The sequence below is a fragment of the Polypterus senegalus genome, chromosome 11 (assembly GCF_016835505.1).
Source record: "Polypterus senegalus isolate Bchr_013 chromosome 11, ASM1683550v1, whole genome shotgun sequence".
Taxonomy (NCBI): Eukaryota; Metazoa; Chordata; class Cladistia; order Polypteriformes; family Polypteridae; genus Polypterus; species Polypterus senegalus.
This window is the reverse complement of record NC_053164.1, coordinates 35,994,996-36,015,869: the sequence shown is the minus strand read 5'-3', so window position 1 is coordinate 36,015,869 and position 20,874 is coordinate 35,994,996. Positions and strand designations below refer to the sequence as shown.

The 20,874-nt window shown below is 40.9% G+C and overlaps 1 protein-coding gene across 3 annotated transcripts in view; it reads left to right on the top strand.

The window, feature by feature from the left end:
• rassf2a (Ras association domain family member 2a) overlaps positions 1-19,282 on the top strand; it is a 45,654-nt gene extending 26,372 nt beyond the window's left edge. For all 3 annotated transcript variants that reach the window (XM_039768360.1, XM_039768358.1, XM_039768359.1), the window contains exons 9-11: positions 3,875-3,993; positions 8,039-8,136; positions 18,577-19,282. In XM_039768360.1, coding sequence (XP_039624294.1) covers positions 3,875-3,993; positions 8,039-8,136; positions 18,577-18,649 — 290 coding nt within the window. In that variant the 3' untranslated portion in view covers positions 18,650-19,282. The remainder of the gene's footprint in view (positions 1-3,874; positions 3,994-8,038; positions 8,137-18,576) is intronic.
• The last annotated feature ends 1,592 nt before the right edge of the window (positions 19,283-20,874 follow it).

Sequence of the window (20,874 nt, the reverse complement as noted above, 5' to 3'; positions counted from 1 at the left end):
ATGAAAGTGACTCTGTCTCTCAATTTTAATTTAGTTTTCAGGGAACCACCAGTGCTAATCACCATGCCCTCCTGCCACCTGCTGATTGGTCATCTAAATGTCTAAATTCAGATAGGGTGGTGCATTGGCTAACACTGCTGCTTGATTACATGTATTTGCTTAGCATTTATCCAAAATAACTTACAAAAGAGATCAACATAATCGAGTAAACATCAGTCTGGGGGAATGTTTGACTACAAGTGTTACAGGACAAGGGTAGAAAAATGAGCATCACAAGTGAAGAGCTCAGAACTAAAAACAAGCAAGTTACAATTCCCAGATTACAAAGTGTAACTAATATCACTTAGACAGAAATTCACCAAAACACATTGAGGAAGTTCTAATGGAGGTGGGCAGCTCGTTCCACCAGCTAGGTGCTACACGAAAAGGAGTCTTGATTGAGATTTGATGCCATGTAGAAGTGCTATCACCAGATCTGAGTGAGTGAGTAGGAGCATAGGACCTCATGGGTGTCTCAATAGGCACTGACCTGTTTATTACTCTGTCAGCAAGCATCATTAATATGCATGCTGCTACAGGGCACTATTTTTAAAGATCTGAACAGAGGAGTGACATGTGCCCACCCTGGCTGGTTGAACCCCAGATGTGCCTCTGCCTTTTGAATCATCTGCAGTGGCTTGATAATTCATACCTGTGCTCCTGCTAGTAAAGAGTTACAGTAGTTCAGATGTGACAAGACCAAAGCCTGAACTAGCAGTTATGCATCATACTCTGTCAGATATGGTTTGGTCTTACAGATACTGTATAGAGTGAATCTGCAAGACTGAGACTGTAGCAACATGGTCTTTAAATGACAGCTGATCATCGATCACCACCCCAAGGTTACAGACTTGGCAGGTATTAGTGATAATGGGCAAGGCTGAACTGATGGCAATGGTGATGGACAAGTTGAGTAATGGTGATGGACAGGTTGACAGACGAGATTAGACAGGAGTCCCCGTTGATGACATTGTGATCTGTAGCGAGACTAGGGAGCAGGTTAAAGAGATCCTAGACAGGTGGAGATATGCTCTAGAGAGGAGAGGAATGAGGGTCAGCAGGGACAAGACAGAATGCATGTGTGTGAATGAGAGGAAGGTCAGAAGAATGGTGAGAATGGAGGGAGTAGAGTTGGCGAAGGTCGATGGGTTCAAATACTTGGGATCAACAGTACAGAGTAATGGGGATTGTGGAAGAGAGGTGAAAAAGAGAGTGCAGGCAGGATGGAATGAGTGGAGAAGAGTGTCAGGAGTGATTTGTGACAGACAGATATCAGCAAGAGTGAAAGAGAAGGTCTACAGGACGGTAGTGAAACCAGCTATGTTATATGGGTTGGAGACGGTGGCACTGACCAGAAAGTAGGAGAAAGAGCTGGAGGTGGCAGAGTTAAAGATGCTAATATGCACTGGGTGTGACAAGGATGGATAGGATTAAAAATGAGTACATTAGAGGGTCAGCTCAGGTTGGACGTTTGGGAGACAAAGTAAGAGAGAGAGATTGCGTTGGTTTGGACATGTGCAGAGGAGAGATGCTGGGTATATTGGGAGAAGGATGCTAAGGATAGAGCTGCTAGGGAATAGAAAGAGAAGAAGGCATGAGAGAAGATTTATGGATGTGGTGAGAAAGGACATGCAGGTGATGGGTGTAACAGGAAGATATTGATAAAGGTGATCCGCTGTGGTGACCCCTAATGGGAGTAGCCGAAAGAAGAAGGACTAGGCTAAACACAGATAGGATGCTGAATAAACAGTTAAACAGAAAATGTCAACTTGCCTTAGCCATACTTAGGCTATAACTGATGAAATACTAAACACTAGTCACCTGGATTTCATTGGAAATACTTAGTCCCTAGCCTTCTTCTCCCTCAGCCCAAGCCTCATCTTCATATCTCCAGGCGTTTCTACTGTACCACCACACACCAAATGTGTAGTCCTCTTGTAAGCCCAGGTTCTCACAACTTTCTTACACTTGCTTCTCGCCCCATTCTCAGTAGCAATCTAAAGTGAAGCCATGAGAATTTATATGCTTGTGTTTTAGAATAACAGTTTCCATTTGTGGGATCGATTAATAGCAGGTGTACTCCTTTATAGAACTTTAAAAGTGGGGAATCACACATGTCACTCGGGCTTTTTTTTCTTTAGTTGCAGAAACACACTGCTCATTGTACATAGTATTTTATACATTGTACATCTGTGTCAATGTGACTGTACAGCAGGGACAGCAGGCGTGTGCATGTGCGTTATTTTTCCCGCTGACCAGGATTTATGTAGTGGAAGAACATGGAAGTTGGCGTTTGGACAGATTTATGCATCTGGATTTTTTTGTGCGTAAGCACATTTCCGCTTTTGTCCGTACACCATGTTATAGTGTGAATTCTACGCACGGTGTTATACATGAGGCCCCAGAACTGTAACACTGCATTTACTTATTTGGATGGCACCTTTATCTAAAGTCACATAACATTTAAGATACAATTGGTTAATTTTTACTTTGGTTTCCAATTGGAGCACAGGCAGGTCAGGTGACTTGCTCATTGACACACAGTGTCAGCAGCAGGATTTGAACCCACAACCTGAGGGTATGAAGTCTAAAGCCTTAACCATTACACCACACTGCCTGCCTGGTCATCACTAATCACTGTGCCACTGATGTCTCCATTTTGTTTTGTTAAACAGAAAATATTAGTGTTTTCATCTAAATCAAGAAGTTGAAGATATTCTCTAAGTCCAGAAGGGAACATAGTGATCTTGATTCTGTACTGTTCTTTGCAAAGGAGATGATTACATACAAAATTGTTAAGTTATACATTCTCAAACCTGCTTAACCTAAAATTTAGTGAATCTAACCCTATCACAGCAGCATTGGCCATGACATGGGAACCAACTTTGAACCAAACCACAGGGCCGACACGCACCCCCACTGGAACAGTTTATCTGACACTTGTGTCTTTGGGATGTGGAAGAAAAATTGGAAAAAAAAAACTCATTCAGACGTTGAAAGATGTGCAAACACCATAGAGACATTGACCAGGGTGTCAATCGAACCAGCACTCAGGATCCTTTATCTTTCATTTCTAAATACCATGTCATTGTGCAGCTCTACAGATACACAAAAAGACGTAAAGAGCTAAATATCGAGTGTGGCTAGAGATATAGCACAGGATGGATGTGGCATGTCAGAGGACAGGCACTTTGAAGGGTTTGAGCTTAGCCTCGCCAGCGTGGGGTGTACAGTTATGTACTTTATATTGTACTCAATATTGTTAATGTGAAATTTTGCTGAACTTTTTTACAGAGCAAAGTGTATCCAGTTAAGATGTACACTGAGTAAGCTTATTTGCGTTCTCTGTTTAATGCATTCTTGTTTATCACAATACCAGAGAGTGGCAACATGTTGCAAGTTAGTCGGACATGCAGTTAAGACATTCACTGTACTCTGTAAATGTAACAATGCTACTACTACTATATTTAGTATAACAGTTCTAAAATATCATACTACTATTACTATATTTAGTGCCACCAACATGTTGGTGTCATTAAACCAATACAGTAGCGTCTCATTCGGCATCGTCACCTGTCTTTGCCTGTCTTGATCTCTGAGTCTCTGTCTGTCTTTCTTTCCGTTTTCCCCTCTGCCTCTTCATTTCTATCCCCCAGTCCCCCACAGGAGTACTGTTCATGTCTTTATCTCTGTGTCTGTGTTTCCCCTCACATGGACTTTAATGGCTTTTCATCCCTGTCTTGTTGTCCCTTTCTGGCCAGTCTAGCCAGTGTTTGCCTGTTTCCACTTGAACTCCATTCAAACTGTTGGTCTCTTTTTTTTGCTTCTTCCCTAGAACGGCAGAGGCTAAAAAGCACAGATTACCCTTTGCTGGTGCGGATCCTGCAGGGCCCCTGCGAGGAAGTTTGCCGGATCTTCCTGTTGGAGAAAGACTGGAGTGAAGTCACTTATGATGTGAGTCTCCACCTTTGGCAGTGACATGTGTGCTGCCTTCTGCTGGCTGGTGGTGTGCAATGCTCTGGGTTCTCAACGTTTACAATAAGTCACAGGCCCATGGGCTGCTGAGGCACATGACTACTAGTATTACCAACAGTTGGGACACCTGTGTAAATTGTTTGCTTCAACTTGCAAAGCTTAATTTACTTTAAATGCTGCAGAACATCTATAGGTTGTAACCTATTAGTTGTTCCCTGAAGAAGACCCATTTTTCAGTTTTTGCTAACCTAAACTTTAAATTTAAACTTCTGGTGGTTTACTGCTTAATTTTTCACAATTTTAGGTCATTCATTGCATTTCAAATGATAAACTTTGAAGAAAAACTGAGGTGTTCTAAAACATTTGACCAGTAGTGTCCTTGTTGAAGATATTTGTGCTTGGCTAATTGGTGTTTCTAAATATGGCAAATTTTAACTGATAAATACTTCCATTCTCTTGAAGAAAGGCAAAAAAAAACAACCCTGGACAGGGAGCCAGTCTATCACAGGACTCACTCGGTCAAATGTTGTCATTAATCACACAAAGCAAATTTGGAGTTGCCAGTTTCCACAGACTCAACAACTTTGGGTTGAGAAAGTAATTCAGAGTCCATAACAAGTCAGGAATGAGGAGAATGTGCAAACTACACACAGGCAGTGACTAGGCCAGGATTTGAATCCATGGCTAAGAGGTAGCATCATTAACTGCTAGTCTACCTGGCCCTGTCTGTGTGTGAATTTGGGTATTTGCATGTGCTGGTTATTCAGTAAAATGGCACTCCATCCAGGGCACATTTCAACCTTTTGCCTGAGGATGCTGGAATATGGTCCATACATCACAACCCAGATTGCTTTGTGAATGTGCTACCATGCAATCTACATGTACAGTAGCAAGAAAAGAGTATGTGAACCCTTTGGAAATAACTCCAAAAATGGTCTGATCTTTATCTAAGTTATAATAATCAACCACAATATGTTTTTCCTAAAGACACGTAAATTATGGTATAGTTCTTGTATGTACTCATCATTCAAATATTTGCAGTGTTAGTTGGGAAAAGTGTGTGAACTAATAGGCTGATGACTTCAACAAAAGGAGTCAATAGTCAGCAAATGTGGAATCCAACCAATGAAATAAGATTGGAGGTGTGGCTTAGAGATACTCTGACCAATAAAAAAAGATCAGAACCTTTTGAGCTTGCTATTCACAAGTAACATGCACTGATGTGGAGCTTGGCTCATTAAAAAAGATCTCAGTTTTATGGTCAGGAACTGTTGAAAGCTTGAAAAGGTTACTAAGCAATTTCAAAAAGTGGTGTTTGGTACTGTGCCCTGTGATGGGCTGGCACTCTGTCTAGGGCCGCTTTCTGCCTTGTTCATGTTCTGCTTGCCTCCTTGTGACCCTGGGTTAGCTTAGGCAGGTTTGTGGATGTCTTTTTTCATTCACATGGCTATCCTTTCTCAAAACCAACTTTTTCAACATTGTAGGGTACCAAAGCTTGTCAAAGGAGAATCAAGCAAAAGGTGGGAGACTACCATAGCACAACAGTTCATTAAAAGACATTACTCAGTCATATTGAGCCAGTTTAGCATCACTGCTTAGTCTTTGGAAACAGGAGAAGATCTGTACAAACAAGGGAGAACATACAGACTTCACTAAGTAGCAGCATTTACCATAAGTGCACCTTAGGAGAAAATGATGGGTAGGCCACTGGAGTATTTCTTCACATAATCCAGTGACACAGATGTTCATGCTTCTAGCCTTCATTGTCCTATTCACATTTTCGTTTTCCCTTCACAGGTTCTTGTGTTACTGGTGTCCCAGTATCATCAGGGCTGTAGCTGCTTTTGTTCAAAATTACCAAAGTTCTGCAGCCTTTAGCTTGCTTCATAGGACAGTTTAGGCAAATTTTGAAATTATTCCACAATCCATATATTTTTTGTTTTAAAAGTTTTTGTAAAATTCAAAGCAAAACAGTTCACACAAAAATAGAGAAAAGTTGATATTACAAAGAAAGGTTCTCTTAAAGTATATTCTGTTCAAGGCTTATTTATCTTGTTTCATTTCTCACTAAGTTTGGTCATACAGTCGTATTACCCTGTATGTACAGAATGGTCAGAAAAGTTTATATCAGTATCCTAATTGCAAACTATTGTAATAGTCGACACTTCTAGATGTGTGACTGTTTCCAAAAACTGGCTTCATGCTCAGTTTTACAGATATTGCTAAGAAAATTCTACTTCATCTATACTAATAAAAGGCAAAGCCCTCATGACTGACTGACTGACTGACTCACTGACTCATCACTAATTCTCCAACTTCCCGTGTAGGTAGAAGGCTGAAATTTGTCAGGCTCATTCCTTACAGCTTACTTACAAAAGTTAGGCAGGTTTCATTTCGAAATTCTCTGCGTAATGGTCATAACTGGAACCTACTTTCGACCATATATACGACCATAGCCTGCAGCTCGGTCGCCGTGTGAGGCGGAGTTGCGTCCTGCATTATCACGCTTCCCACTTAATTGAGTGCCTGCCCATATAAGGTAAATATTTGCGGGTGAAGGACTGTGCTTATGCAAACAAAGATGAGATGGTCTAGTGTTTGGCACAAACTCCGCAAAAGTGCGAGAGAAACTTTTAAGTGCTGGGTCTTAGCTAACATTAAATAAAGCCGTGGACATCGCAAGATCACACAAGAGATCGGCTCACGTGAACTGACTGTGAACGCAGTACATAGAGAACAAGGAAGAGCTCCAAAGAGGGCTGAACAAAAAACGCATTACACAATTGAGAAGGCAGCAAAAGAATATGAAGCGATTGACACATACAAGCATATTCATAAGTGCAGCTACTGTGGAAACAAAGCACGGTGTAAACCGTAAGATTAAATTAAGTTCATAGACACGCTGCCGCTGGTGTTTGTCATGCCTACGACGAATACGATATTCGCGAGATATAAGTTTAATGAGAAGACACGAGGTATAAACGAGACTTTGGATCACTTTGTAACGGAGTTAAAATTGCTGTAACGGAGTTAAACTTGTGGGTGAAGGACAGTGCTTATGCAAACAAATAGCAAAGCAAGGTGTAAAGCTTAACTTTAAATTAAGTTCATAGTCACGCTGCCGCTTGCATTTGTCATGCCTAAGACGAATACGATATTCGCAAGATACAAGTTTACTGAGAGGACCCAGGGTATAAATGAGACTTTTGATCACTTTGTAACTGAGATAAAATTGCTGGTGAAGGACTGTGCTTTTGCAAAGGAAAATCAGATGGTCAGAGATAGAATAGCGTTTGGCACAAACTCAGCGAAAGTGCGAGAGAAACTTTTAAGTGCCGGGTCTGAGCTAACATTAAATAATTGCTGGTGAAGGACTGTGCTTATGCAAATGAATAGAAAGCAAATGTTACGTTATTTTTAAAATGTTTCCTTTTCTTTTTCATAACTTCTTTAACACACTTCTTCTCCGCTGCGAAGCGCGGGTATTTTGCTAGTGTTAACATAAAGGGAGGAAAAGACTAGACCATAAGCAGACACTGATGTGAATTTAATATTAACTTTCTACCAGTGGCTCTTACGAGAGCATTGGCAGGAAATGTCTCAGCCCAATATGAGACCACTTACTCAAACGAAGCTCACACAGGGACAAACTAACATTATGCACACCTCTTTGGATTCTATAAGAAAGCGTGAGGAACCCACAAGAACATAAGAAAGAAATGCAAAACATGTAACAGTAGTGGTGGTCCAAGCTGATATGGGTTAGCATTAACCACCAGGCACCATTACCATCCATAAGGAAATCCATATAACTAAATGAAAATGGGGGCAACATCTTAAATTTCCTTAATGTTCCAGGAGGACACATTGATTAGGAATAAACATTCATTTATTTTCCAAACAGAATACCAGGAGAGGCAGATTAAATGGTACTGGACTTATGGTGCCAAGACTTCACAGTTGAAAGTCCTGCCTGGCATTTAAGAGCTGCAGAACTAATGTTGCCATTTCTTCTTTTCTTCAGGTAGCTCAGTACATTAGATTTGAAATGCCTGTACTGATGAGCTTCATCACCAAGCTGCAGGAGGAAGAAGACCGTGAGGTGCAGAAGCTGAAAAGCAAGTAGGTCACAGAAATGGGGCGGGTTGTCAAAGAGTGAGCTGCATATACATAATCATCAGCCTATGGTGGGACTGAGTATTACAGACTTGGTGGGAAACAGAAGCAATGAAGTTTGCAAAATAAAAAGATGTGATGCGTGTCTTTTGCACAAAAGGGCTGCAGGGGTTGAATTATGAGGAAAGATTAAATGAACTGAGCTTAAGCAAAAGAAGATAAAGAGGTGACATGATTGAAGTGTTTAAAATTATGAAGGGAATCAGTACAGTGGAACAAGACTGTTATTATAAAAGGGTTCATCAAGAACACGGGAACACAGTTGGAATCTTGTTAACGGTAAATTTCGCACAAACATTAGTAAGTTTATCTTTGCACAAAGAATGATAGACACTTGGAATAAGCAGCCAAGTAGTGTTGTAGACAGTAAGACGTTAGGGGCTTTCAAAACTCGACTTGATGTTTTTTTTTGGAAGAAATAAGTGGATAGGACTGGTGAACTTTGTTGGGCTTAACGGCTTGTTCTTGTCTAGAGTGTTCTAAAAGAACAGAAGGAAATTTTTTGACTTTTTTAAATGCAAAAGTGAAAATCTTGAGGCTTCCTAAAAACATTCTAGCAGGTTTGTGCAACACGCCAGCAGGCATTCGTTAAATATTGTTAAATATCAAGCTGACAAATATAAGAAAGTGCACACAATTACATAACAGCTCATCTAGCCTTGTGCAATACATATGAATTGTAGGTAAGCCAGTCACCCACAGGTTCAAACACATTCCACTCTTCACTCTATTCCTTTACCCCTGATTTCAGCAAACCTGTGAAAAGCAGACAAGCCCAGGTTACTTGGTAAAAAGACAAATGGACACCAAGTTTGATTCTGCAGTTTTGGGGTTTATTGATATTGATTGGGAATGAGACAGATTAACATCAGCAAAACCAAAGAACTGGTTATTGACTTCCATTGCACCAAAGAGCATCTCTGTCCGGTTGCTATTCAGGGAGTGATGTCAAGGTGGTGTATTGCTACAAGTACTAGAAGGCCCACATCAGTGACAGGCTGAACTGGTCTCGTAACAGAGAAGAACTACATACGAAATGTCAGAGAAGACTCCTTTTTGCTTAGGAGACTGTGTTCCTTTAATGTGGGTAGTGACATCCTTCATATATTCGACAAATCTGTGGTGGCCAGTGTGATTTTGTATGTTGTGTGCTGGGATGGTAACATCACTTCAAGAGAGGCCCACTGAATTAAAAGGGTAGTCTCAGTTATAGGACACACTCTAGACCCCCGGCGGTAGTAGCCAAAGAGAAAATGAAAACAAAACTTAGTGCTGTTCTGGACAATGCTGCATACAGTGGTGTAGCTCGAGTTCGGGCCGCTTAAGGCGGGGCGGTGCTTCAATCTGCCACCCTCCAACATATCTGAATATGTTAGCCTATTTAAACAGAAAATTAAAATGACGTACAGAGAAAAATTAAGATACATTTTGCATAGATTTATTCATATATAGAGAAACAGCAATAATTTTTCACATATAATTATTTATAAGCATCAATTAGTCAAGAATATAGTATAGACGTACTGATAAGCCATGTTCTAATTATTTGTTTAATATAATTATGCTGCGAAAACCAGAACCAGTGTAGCGTACAAGTGATAGGTGGGGATGTTTTCTGCGCAGAGCAAGAATGAATTTGGAATGATAACAAAACAAAATTGTAAATTGTAAATTAGTTGTTCATCTTCCTAGAAATTATTATCGGTGTAACATTTACGTTTATTTTTGTTATTGCCTCATAAATTTCAACTGCTGTGTCTGATGCCATCATAGAAGGACAGTCTGAAAATTATTTTTGAAGCATCAAAGAATTTTACTTTTTTCATTCATGAGTGATATTTTTCCAAACCCTGCTGCTTACACACGAATTGTACTGAGCCTTTTGGCCAATAATGCCACCCCCAAAAATGTGCCGCCCGGAGCGGACTGCCCCCTCCGCCTATCCCTAACTACCCAACTGGCTGCACATCATCTCTCTGACACACTAACACTGAGGACTTTCAGCCAATGAGTCATTCAGCAAAAATGTGTTAACAGACGCTACTGGTTGTCCCTTATACCAACAGCAATACACCTTCATACTGTAATGTCTTACTGTGAGTGGCACTGCCAGCGGCACACAGTCTGGTGTGTTCAGGCCATGGTGAGTGTGTGCATGTATGTATGAATTTATTTTTTTTTATTTGTCAATTAAAGATCTATCTATCTGTTATATACTGCCCTATCTATCTATCTATCTATCTATCTATCTATCTATCTATCTATCTATCTATCTATCTATCTATCTATCCATCCACTTCCTTCCTGTTTTCGCTATGCATGCTGGGTGTTTGCTCTGGTGCGAGTGGCTGTGGTGGACTCTGAGTGCGGTGAGTGTTTTTTTTCCTAATCTTTATCTATTTTTTCATTCCTTTTTTTCATTATTCTGTCATGCTTTTGAACTTTTTTTTTTTGAAAAGTTTTGAGCTTTGTTTTTTACTGAGTGGCTTTTTGGCCACTGCAGCCAGTATGGCTGCGAATTTAGAGACCTTGAGCCACCGCCATGGGATAAAACTTCTGTTAGAGGAGTTTGTCCCGTTGGATACGGCGGTCTTGGCAGTTGGTCAGGTGGTTGTTTGTAAGAATATTAAATCGGCTTCCGGAATGAACGGCTGTATTGTTTTATTCTTAATTTCAGTAGATCTGGTCTCAATAGTGGTGGAAAGAGGTGTAGTTATTGATGGATCTTTCGTACAGGTAACTCCGCTGGGCACCCCAGCACGCAAAGTAATTATTTCAAATGTACCGCCGTTTATAAAGAATGAAACTATTGAAAAAGAGCTGGAGCGCCATGGCAGACTTGTTTCTAAAATTCATTTTATTCCATTGGGGTGTAAATCCCCAGCGTTAAAACATGTTCTGTCTTTCCGATGACAAGTTTACATGGTTTTGAACAGAATGAATGAGAATCTAAATATTGCAATGAAGTTTAAAGTTGATGGATTTGATTATGTAATCTTTGTGTCTTCGGATGAAATGAAATGTTTACGGTGCAGGGAGTGAATTACATCTGATTAAACATTGTCCTGAGAAAGAAAAAGAAAAATGAGGCAATGAACATGAAGTTCAGGAAAGGTTGGAAGGTGAAGTTCAAAGCCGTCCTGTAGCAGCTGGAAGCCGAGAGATCGTAGACGAGGGTGAGGCAGTGCCTCAGGGGGATGAGGACAAAGCTAATCCAGATGAGAATGAAAGTGGTTTAAATATGGAGACTTCTTTAACAGTACAGGGCAGATCTTGGGGAGATGTGGATGTGGAAAAGGAGGACGGAAATATTAATATTGAGAAAGACAGCAAGTTTAGACACCCAGGGCAGAAGAGGCACGGGATAGAAGACTGTGGTACAATGAAAAAGCGTATGAATACGAGTCGGGGATCAGGCGGAGATGCCGCTGATCCTCTGTTTAATGCTAAGGGGGCTTTTGCAGTTCTCGCAGAGACGGTTGATGACGGTTCTGCTGTGGTGAGCGCAGGGGAGGAGGGTGATGGAGAAATGTCGGACTGTTCAACCATCTCGGACTCCCAGGATTTAAGTGGCAGAGGCGGTTACAGCGCCCAGAGCGTTAAACAGTTTTTACAGGCGACGGAGGGCAGGAGAAGGGTGAATGTGGCGGATTTTTTTCCCGATGTGAATCTGTTTATATCGTCAGTGGGTAGTTTGAGAAAAGACAAAACCATGGCCACAATATTTAACATCAAGGAGCTTGTGAGATTAAAGAATATCATGAATAGGTTGAGGAAACAGGCTAAAAAATGAAAAGTGTAATGGATAACATTTTTAGGAATTTTCCGCCATTGTATCTGTGGTGGTCACTTGGTTTGGTGCTGAGTTGCTGTTTACATTTAATCAGTATGGCGAACTTGAAATTAGGTAGTTTAAATATTAATGGCAAGGAATCCAAGCAAGAGACTGACGCTCTTTGAGTTTCTAACCCAAAAAAATCTGACAGTCCCCTTTCTACAGGAAACCCACATAGATGAGACAAACCAGTGGGAGTGGAGCAGGGACTGGAAGGGGGACTGCTTCTTCAGCAATGGGACACATGTCAGTCCAGGGGTGGCGGTCTTGTTTTGCAGTGGCTTTCGAATGGAGGATCATAATGTGCATGAGGTGGTGAAAGGGAGGCTACTGAAAGTAAAAACAAAAGTAAATGGCTGTTGGTTCACTTTTATTAATGTATATGCACCAAATAATGGGAATGAGAAACTTGATTTTTATAAAGTATTGGCAGATGTTTTAAAGTCAGTGTGACCCTGAGGAAGTGGTGATATTGGGTGGGGACCCTCAGAGGGACAGAAATAACAGCCTGGAGCCACATCCCCAGTCTGCATGGGAATGGGGAAGGATAGTGGGGGAGACGGGGCTGGTGGATGTGTGGAGGAGTAAACATGGAGATGGCAGCTGGCAGTACACATGGGGAAAGATAACTAGTCAGACCCTTTCAGTGGCGAGGCTCGATAGATTTTACACCTTTAAGCACCTATTGGGTCTATTTAAGGAATGCTCCATTGTCCCCACTGGTTTCTCAGACCACAGTCTAGTGGTTTGTACAGTTCTATCGAGCACCTACAGGCCTCGCAGCGCATACTGGCATTTTAATGTACTCTTACTACAGGGTCAGTGATTTAAAGACATTTTTAATTATTTTTGGAGAGGTTGGAGGGTTTCGAGGAAGGAGTTCACCAGCTTACAGCATTGGTGGGAAATGGGGAAGAACCACATTCGATCCTTGTGTCAGCAATATACCAGAAATGTAACACGGTTGTTACAGTCAGAAATGACACAACTGGAAGGCAGAATATCTCAGATTGAACAGCTGTTAGGAAATGGCTCAGATGAAAAACTTATAGAGAGTCTCAAAGCAACAAAGAGAAGACTCTCACATTTACTAGACACAAAAGCTCAGGGGGCTCTAGTAAGGGCTCGCTTCCAGCAGTTAACACAAATGGATGCACCAACACAATATTTTTTTGGTCTGGAAAAAAAGAATTCTCAAAGTAAAATTCTACACTGTGTGACTAAAGCTAATGGTGAAAAGACACAGGACTTGGGTGAGATAAGAACAGAGGTCCGAGTGTTTTATGAAAATCTGTTTTCTGCTGAAGGATGTGGTAGTGACGAAAACTTACAGTCCTTTTTAGAGGACTTACCACAGCTTCCTGTAACAGATACCACCGAGCTGATTAAAGAGATCACTATGGCAGAAATTTCAGCAGGAGTGAACAAACTTCATAATGGAAAAGTCCCTGGGATTGATGGCATTCCGATTGAATTTTATAAAGAATTTTGGGATGTTATCGGCCAAGATTTGTTAGAAGTGTTCAAACACAGTGTTAAATCAGGTGTGCTACCTCAGAGCTGTAGAAGGGCAGTGATCACACTTCTGCCTAAAAAAGGTGACTTGTGCCATATTAAGAACTGGAGGCCTGTGTCTTTACTTTGCGCAGATTATAAAATCCTTTCAAAAGCCTTGGCTAACAGAATGCTCACAGTGTTAGTGAAACTGGTGCATCCAGATCAGAGCTATTGCATCCCTGAGAGATCCATTTTTAATAACATTTTTTAGTCAGAGATATTATTGCTGCAGCAGAACTGTTCAAAGTTAGAACAGGACTTATTTCAATTGATTCAAGAAAAAGCCTTTGATAGAGTCGGACACTTGTATCTATGGAACACTCTCAAGGCCTTTGGATTTGGGGAGCAATTTATAAAGTAAAATTTATAAAGTAAAGTACAAGGCTGTTGTATTGTGACATTTCTGGTATAGTTAAGGTCAATTGTGGTTTACGTGCGCCTTTCAGCTTTCAAAGAGGAGTCCGACAAGGATGTTCGCTATCAGGGATGCTGTACGCCCTCACCTTAGAGCCATTCTTAGTCAACCTGAGAAAAGTGCTGACTGGTCTCTCCATTCCTCACTGTACTGGAAATCCTGTTAAGGTCACGGCCTACGCAGATGACATTGTTGTTTTTATCACAAATCAAGAAGACTTTGATAATGTCACGAACTGTCAAAGGAAATATGAACTGATTTCCAATGCTAAAATAAACTGGAGTAAAAGCAGTGCATTGTTAGTTGGAGACTGGGCTGGATATAAGACACCGAGTTTACAAGGAGAGCTGCAATGGAGCACTGAAGGGATTCTCTACCTGGGAGTACATCTAGGAGATGATCACTATGTGCAGAAGAACTGGGATGGACTGTTGGAGAAAATGGTAGCTCGGTTGGCCAGATGGAAATGGATACTATCCCAAATGTCGTACAGAGGTCGGATGTTAGTAATTAACAATCTGGTGACTTCGAGTCTGTGGCACCGGTGTATCTGTCTGGAGCCTCCACCACATGTAATTCAAAAGATTCAAGAGAATGGTATTCATTCTTTTTGGGATGGTCTTCGCTGGTTGAGGAGGGGCGTATTATACTTGCCACTTGATGAAGGTGGGCAAGGCATTATGGACATTAAAAGCAGAATTATTGCCTTCCGCCTTCAGACCGTACAAAAACTGTTATACTCCACAACGCCCGAGCCCTGGATGAATCTAGCACTGCTCTTTTTTAATCAAGTGGGACAAATGGGATTGGGCAAAAGCTTAATATGGTGTTGTCTTGAGAAACCTGAGACCTTACAAGTACCAGACTTTTACAGGAGTCTTTTTAAAGCTTGGCAGTTTTTATCAATTCAAAGAGACTGTGATGACCTCTCATTGTTTTGGATTCTAGAAGAGCCCATTGTGTTTAATCCAAACATCTGTACGACAATAGGACAGTCTGCAAGCTTTATTCATAGTCTCTGTAGGAATAACATTAAACAATTTAAACATTTAATCAACTGGGAGGATTTTAATTGGAAAAGTCCAGAAACAGTAGCAGCAGAGACAGAAGTGCACTCAGTGCGGCTTGTGGGGAATTTCTTAATGCATGTGAAAGCATCTCTAGGAAGTGAAGTAAGGACACTCCTGTAAACCACCTTTAAAGACCAGCTGAAGCCACTTGAAGATCCGACTTTCACTACACTTGTGGTGTCTCCAGTAAGAGATTGGGACAATAATGACACCAACAGATTACTTATGATTAAAGATCTGAGAGACTTGCCCTTACACACCATCAAAGGAAAACAGCTCTACAGGATCTGCGTAAAAGTAAAGAATCAGGATCAACTGAAAGCACTGAAGGCTGACACACCCTGGAGGAAGAAGATTGTCATTCCTGTAGGAACACTGCCAACCTGGAGAGCGCTATATAGACCACCATTGACCAGTAGGGCGGGAGATTTACAGTGGAGGATATTGCACGCTATAGTTGCTGTGAACTCCTTTCTATCAGTTATTTGTCCAGGGGTTTCAGATACCTGCCCTTTCTGTGGGCTAAGGGAGACTGTATTTCACTGTTTTATGTTTTGTGAGAGATTGGGGACTTTTTTTAAAATGATAAAGCAGCTGATTGAGGGTCTGGGGGTCTTTTATAATAGGATGGTGTTTGTGTTTGGAATAAAGAGCTAAAAAAAAAACCAAATACAAATATGAACCTGGTTAACTTTATTTTAGGACAGGCGAAACTGAGAATATGGAAAACCCGGAAAAATAAGGTTAAGGGAGCAGGCACCACAGATCCCACAGTATTATTTAAAATGACTTGTAAAAGTAGAATAAAAGTAGATCTAAATTTCTATAAATCTACTAGAAATCTTTCACAGTTTAATGTATTGTGTAATTATGTCAATGATGAACTTTGCGTTCTAATTCTAATTGTATTATTAATAGAATATATATGAGCAGAAATCTATAGAGTATTGTAATAAATTAGTGGATTTGTGGGAATGGAAGGGATTAATGAAGGGGCAAGGGTTTGGGTGGGTATTTATGAAATTAATAAGGGATGGACTGGGGGTATTTAGAAGTTCAAAATGTATTTTATTATGTTTTGTTTTTGTTTGTTTTTTTTTTTTGCTGTGGTTAGGTTTTGTGTTTTTAATGAATTTCATACTGAATTTAATAAAGTTGTTTTTAAAAAATAAAAAAAATCTATCTATCTATCTATCTATCTATCTATCTATCTATCTATCTATCTATCTGTCTATCTATCTATCTATCTATCTATCTATCTATCTGTCATATAGTGCCTTTTCTATCTACCTACTGTATCTACAGTGCATCCGGAAAGTATTCACAGTGCATCACTTTTTCCACATTTTGTTATGTTACAGCCTTATTCCAAAATGATTAAATTCATTTTTTCCTCAGAATTCTACACACAACACCCCATAATGACAACATGAAAAAAGTTTACTTGAGGTTTTTGCAAATTTATTAAAAATTAAAAAACTGAGAAAGCACATGTACATAAGTATTCACAGCCTTTGCCATGAAGCTCCAAATTGAGCTCAGGTGCATCATGTTTCCCCTGATCATCCTTGAGATGTTTCTGCAGCTTAATTGGAGTCCACCTGTGGTAAATTCAGTTGATTGGACATGATTTGGAAAGGCACACACCTGTCTATAGAAGGTCCCACAGTTGACAGTTCATGTCAGAGCACAAACCAAGCATGAAGTCAAAGCAATTGTCTGTAGACCTCCAAGACAGGATTGTCTCGAGGCACAAATCTGGGGAAGGTTACAGAAAAATTTCTGCTGCTTTGAAGGTCCCAATGAGCACAGTGGCCTCCGTCATTCGTAAGTGGAAGAAGTTTGAAACCAACAGGACTCTTCCTAGAGCTGGCTGGCCATCTAAACTGAGTGATCGGGGGAGAAGGGCCTTAGTCAGGGAGGTGACCAAGAACCCGATGGTCACTCTGTCAGAGCTCCAGAGGTCCTCTGTGGAGAGAGGAAAACCTTCCAGGAGGACAACCATCTCTGCAGCAATCCACCAATCAGGCCTGTATGGTAGAGTGGCCAGACGGAAGCCACTCCTTAGTAAAAGGCACATGGCAGTCCGCTTGGAGTTTGCCAAAAGGCACCTGAAGGACTCTCAGACCATGAGAAACAAAATTCTCTGGTCTGCTGAGACAAAGATTGAACTCTTTGGTGTGAATGCCATGCACCGCTCATCACCAGGCCAATACCATCCCTACAGTGAAGCATGGTGGTGGCAGCATCATGCTGTGGAGATGTTTTTCAGCGGCAGGAACTGGGAGACTAGTCAGGATAAAGGGAAAGATGACCGCAGCAATGTACAGAGACATCCTGGATGAACACCTGCTCCAGAGCGCTCTTGACCTCGGACTGGGGCGACGGTTCATCTTTCAGCAGGACAGCGACCCTAAGCACACAGCCAAGACATCAAAGGAGTGGCTTCAGGACAACTCTGTGAATGTCCTTGAGTGGCCCAGCCAGAGCCCAGACTTGAATCCGATTGAACATCTCTGGAGAGATCTTAAAATGGCTGTGCACCGACGCTTCCCATTCAACCTGATGGAGCTTGAGAGGTGCTGCAAAGAGGAATGGGAGAAACTGGCCAAGGATAGGTGTGCCAAGCTTGTGGCATCATATTCAAAAAGACTTGAGGCTGTAATTGCTGCCAAAGGTGCATCGACAAAGTATTGAGCAAAGGCTGTGAATACTTATGTACATGTGATTTCTCACTTTTTTTATTTTTAATAAATTTGCAAAAACCTCAAGTAAACTTTTTTCACATTGTCATTATGGGGTGTTGTGTGTAGAATTCTGATGAAAAATGAATTTAATACATTTTGGAATAAGGCTGTAACATAACAAAATGTGGAAAAAGTGATGCGCTGTGAATACTTTCCGGATGCACTCTATCTATCTATCTATCTATCTATCTATCTATCTATCTATCTATCTATCTATCTATCTATCTATCTATCTACACAGTATTTAAATGTTAAATATGTGCTCACTGTTGTTTATCAGTGTATGCAATTCTGGGAAAAATGCTGGCTAGTTTACATTAAAATGTCTGGTAGTAAGAAATCACCACTGAACTAAAATAGATAAAACTGGTTCCCAAGACTGAGAAGGCTAGGAAGCACTGGTGTGTACCACACATAGGGAGTGCTAAGGTGTCATTTATTTTATGGCCTAAGAGAGAGTTATGCCAGTATCTGTTTTCTTCCAACATGTGCAGTATTTTAAATATTAGTCAGTGACTAAATGCAAGTGAACGTGGGCATATGCATCGGGCGGGGGTCCCATCTGTAGTCTGCTCTCACATTTTGATTGGTACATCCAAGAAAAGTATTTCCCTCCTACTATTACAGATGTGACAATTGATTTTGAAAATAGACAGATGGCAATGGCAAAGTGAGGTCCCTTATAAGTGTTACAGTAATGTCATTATAACCCATGATTGTGTTTTCTGTAATGTAGTCTTAATACAGAGCTCTCTCTTCTAGGTACAATGTCATGCGCTCAATGATTGAACAGAGGATCATCCAATACAGAGCAGAGGGGCCCACTGCCATGTGACTTTTATGTCACCCGTCTCCACCCCTTGAGATTATCAAAGTGCTTCCTTGCTGGCTTTGCCAAGCTTTGCCTTATCTTCCTATAACGTTCCAGGTTTGCATCAGCTTGCTGTTTCACTCCTGAAAGTCCTTGGTACAAGATGTAGTTATCATGGGCAACATGAGTAGCTGAAAAGTGTCCCAACTGGATGCCGTGGAAAGGTCCCGGGTGCCTCCTGAGGGAATGTGTCTGTCAACAAGAGGAGAGTTGCTGCAGTTGCTATTTCTGCAGACAAATTGCTTAAATATTGGGAACTGAAGGACCTGGGGACAAAGCCCCCAGTGTGAAGCAATAATTCAAAAAGTGACTTTTTTGAGCTCCATTTCAGTACGATTAATAGTCACCTACAGGGAAAGGAAAAAGACAAATTAAGAAGATGATCAAAAATGATAAGGGGTCAGCAGCGAGGAAGAGCTCTGCCAAGTGGCCACAGTCCTTTTACCTTCAGCCTTGCACACCCCAGTCCTTTGGAGTCATCCTTGTTCTAAAATATGATATCAGTAAGAATATTTAGCTTTTCAGATGCTCTCTATGTTACTAATTTCTGAAGTGTATACAACCAGAGTAGAAATTTTATTAAAATATTTTTTTGCATATACTTGTAAAGTTATTTCCAAGGGTTTATAACAACGTGGTAAGCTGCTGAGCATTTATTTGGCTACTTCATTCTGTCTTCCAGCACACTTCCTTCAGTACTGTTCAGCATTCCCCTGTGCACTCTAATACAGCTCATTAGCGGCTATCCAAAGTTCTTACCTGGATCATAGTGCACTTCACAAACATCTCTCCATTGTGCCAACCTCAACCTTTATAAATGTCACTAAAACATTTTCTATTGTGTGATCTAACGTTCAAGTACACGGCAGCAGGAGCGCACCATTGTTCTGACCTGAATCCTGGTTTACTTCACTAAGAGCTTTCCTGGAGGCACCCTGAGTTGTGCAGAAACTGCATTGTGTTCCTCTGAGTCTTAATTCAGACATTCACTGAGTAAATTATTAGGAACACTTGCCCTCCTGCTTATCCTTGCAGTTATCTAATCAGCTAATGATGTAGCAACCTTGGAATACATTAAAACATACAAATGTAGGTGAGGAGCGCCAGGTAATGTTCAAATCAAACATCAGAATGGGGAAAAATGTGATTTCAAGTGTGGCATGATGCTTGGTGCTAGATGGGCTGTTTTGAATATTTCTGTAACTAATGACCCCCTCGTATTTTCGTGCACAACAGTCTCTAGAGTTTACTCAGCTTGTAAAACTAAAAATATCCAGTGAGCAGTAGAACTGCAGACCGAAACACCTTCTTGATAAGAGAGGTCAGAAGAGAATGGCTAGACTGGTTCAAGCTGACAGACAGGGTATGGTACCAGGGATAAACACTCTTTACAACTGTGGTGAGCTGAAAAGCATCTCAGAATGAAGAGAACATCAGACCTTGAGGTAGATGGGCCACAACAGCAGAAGACCACGTCAGGTTCCACTCCTGTCATCCAATAATAGAAAGCTGCAGCCTCATTGGGTACAGGCTCATCAAAAGTGGAAATATGCAACCTGGTCAGTTGAATCTTGAATTCTACTGAGGCACACAGATAGTAAGGTCAGAATTTGGCACCAACACCATGAACCCATGCACCCAGGCTACCTTGTGAAGGAGGTGATGTAATGGTATGGGGAATGTTTTTTTGGAACACTGGGCCCATTAATACCAGTCAATGATCGCTTTGAATGAGTATTGTTGCAGAATTTGTATATTCCTTAATGGCTACAATTTATAACTCTTCTAACAGCTTCTTCCAGCATGATAATGTACCACCTCACAAGGCACAATTCCTCTCTGAAAATTGGTTTCATGAATATGATGATGAGTTCCGTGTTCTTTAGTGGCCTTCCAACTCATTGGATCTGAATCCAGTAGAACACCTTTGAGATGTGGTAGCAGAGCAGGTTCACAACACGAATCTCCAGTGGTTGCTTGATGCAATCATATCAACATGGACCAGAATTTCAAAAGAATGTTTTCAACTTCTTGTGGTATCCATGCCATGAAGAATTGAGGCTAATGAGAGCAAAAGGAGACCCAGGTCAGTATTAGCATAGTGGTGCTAAGGATTGGCTCAACGTGTCTGATTATGAGTTCTGCATTACACAACACTACACAAGAAATATCTAATTAATATATTTGAT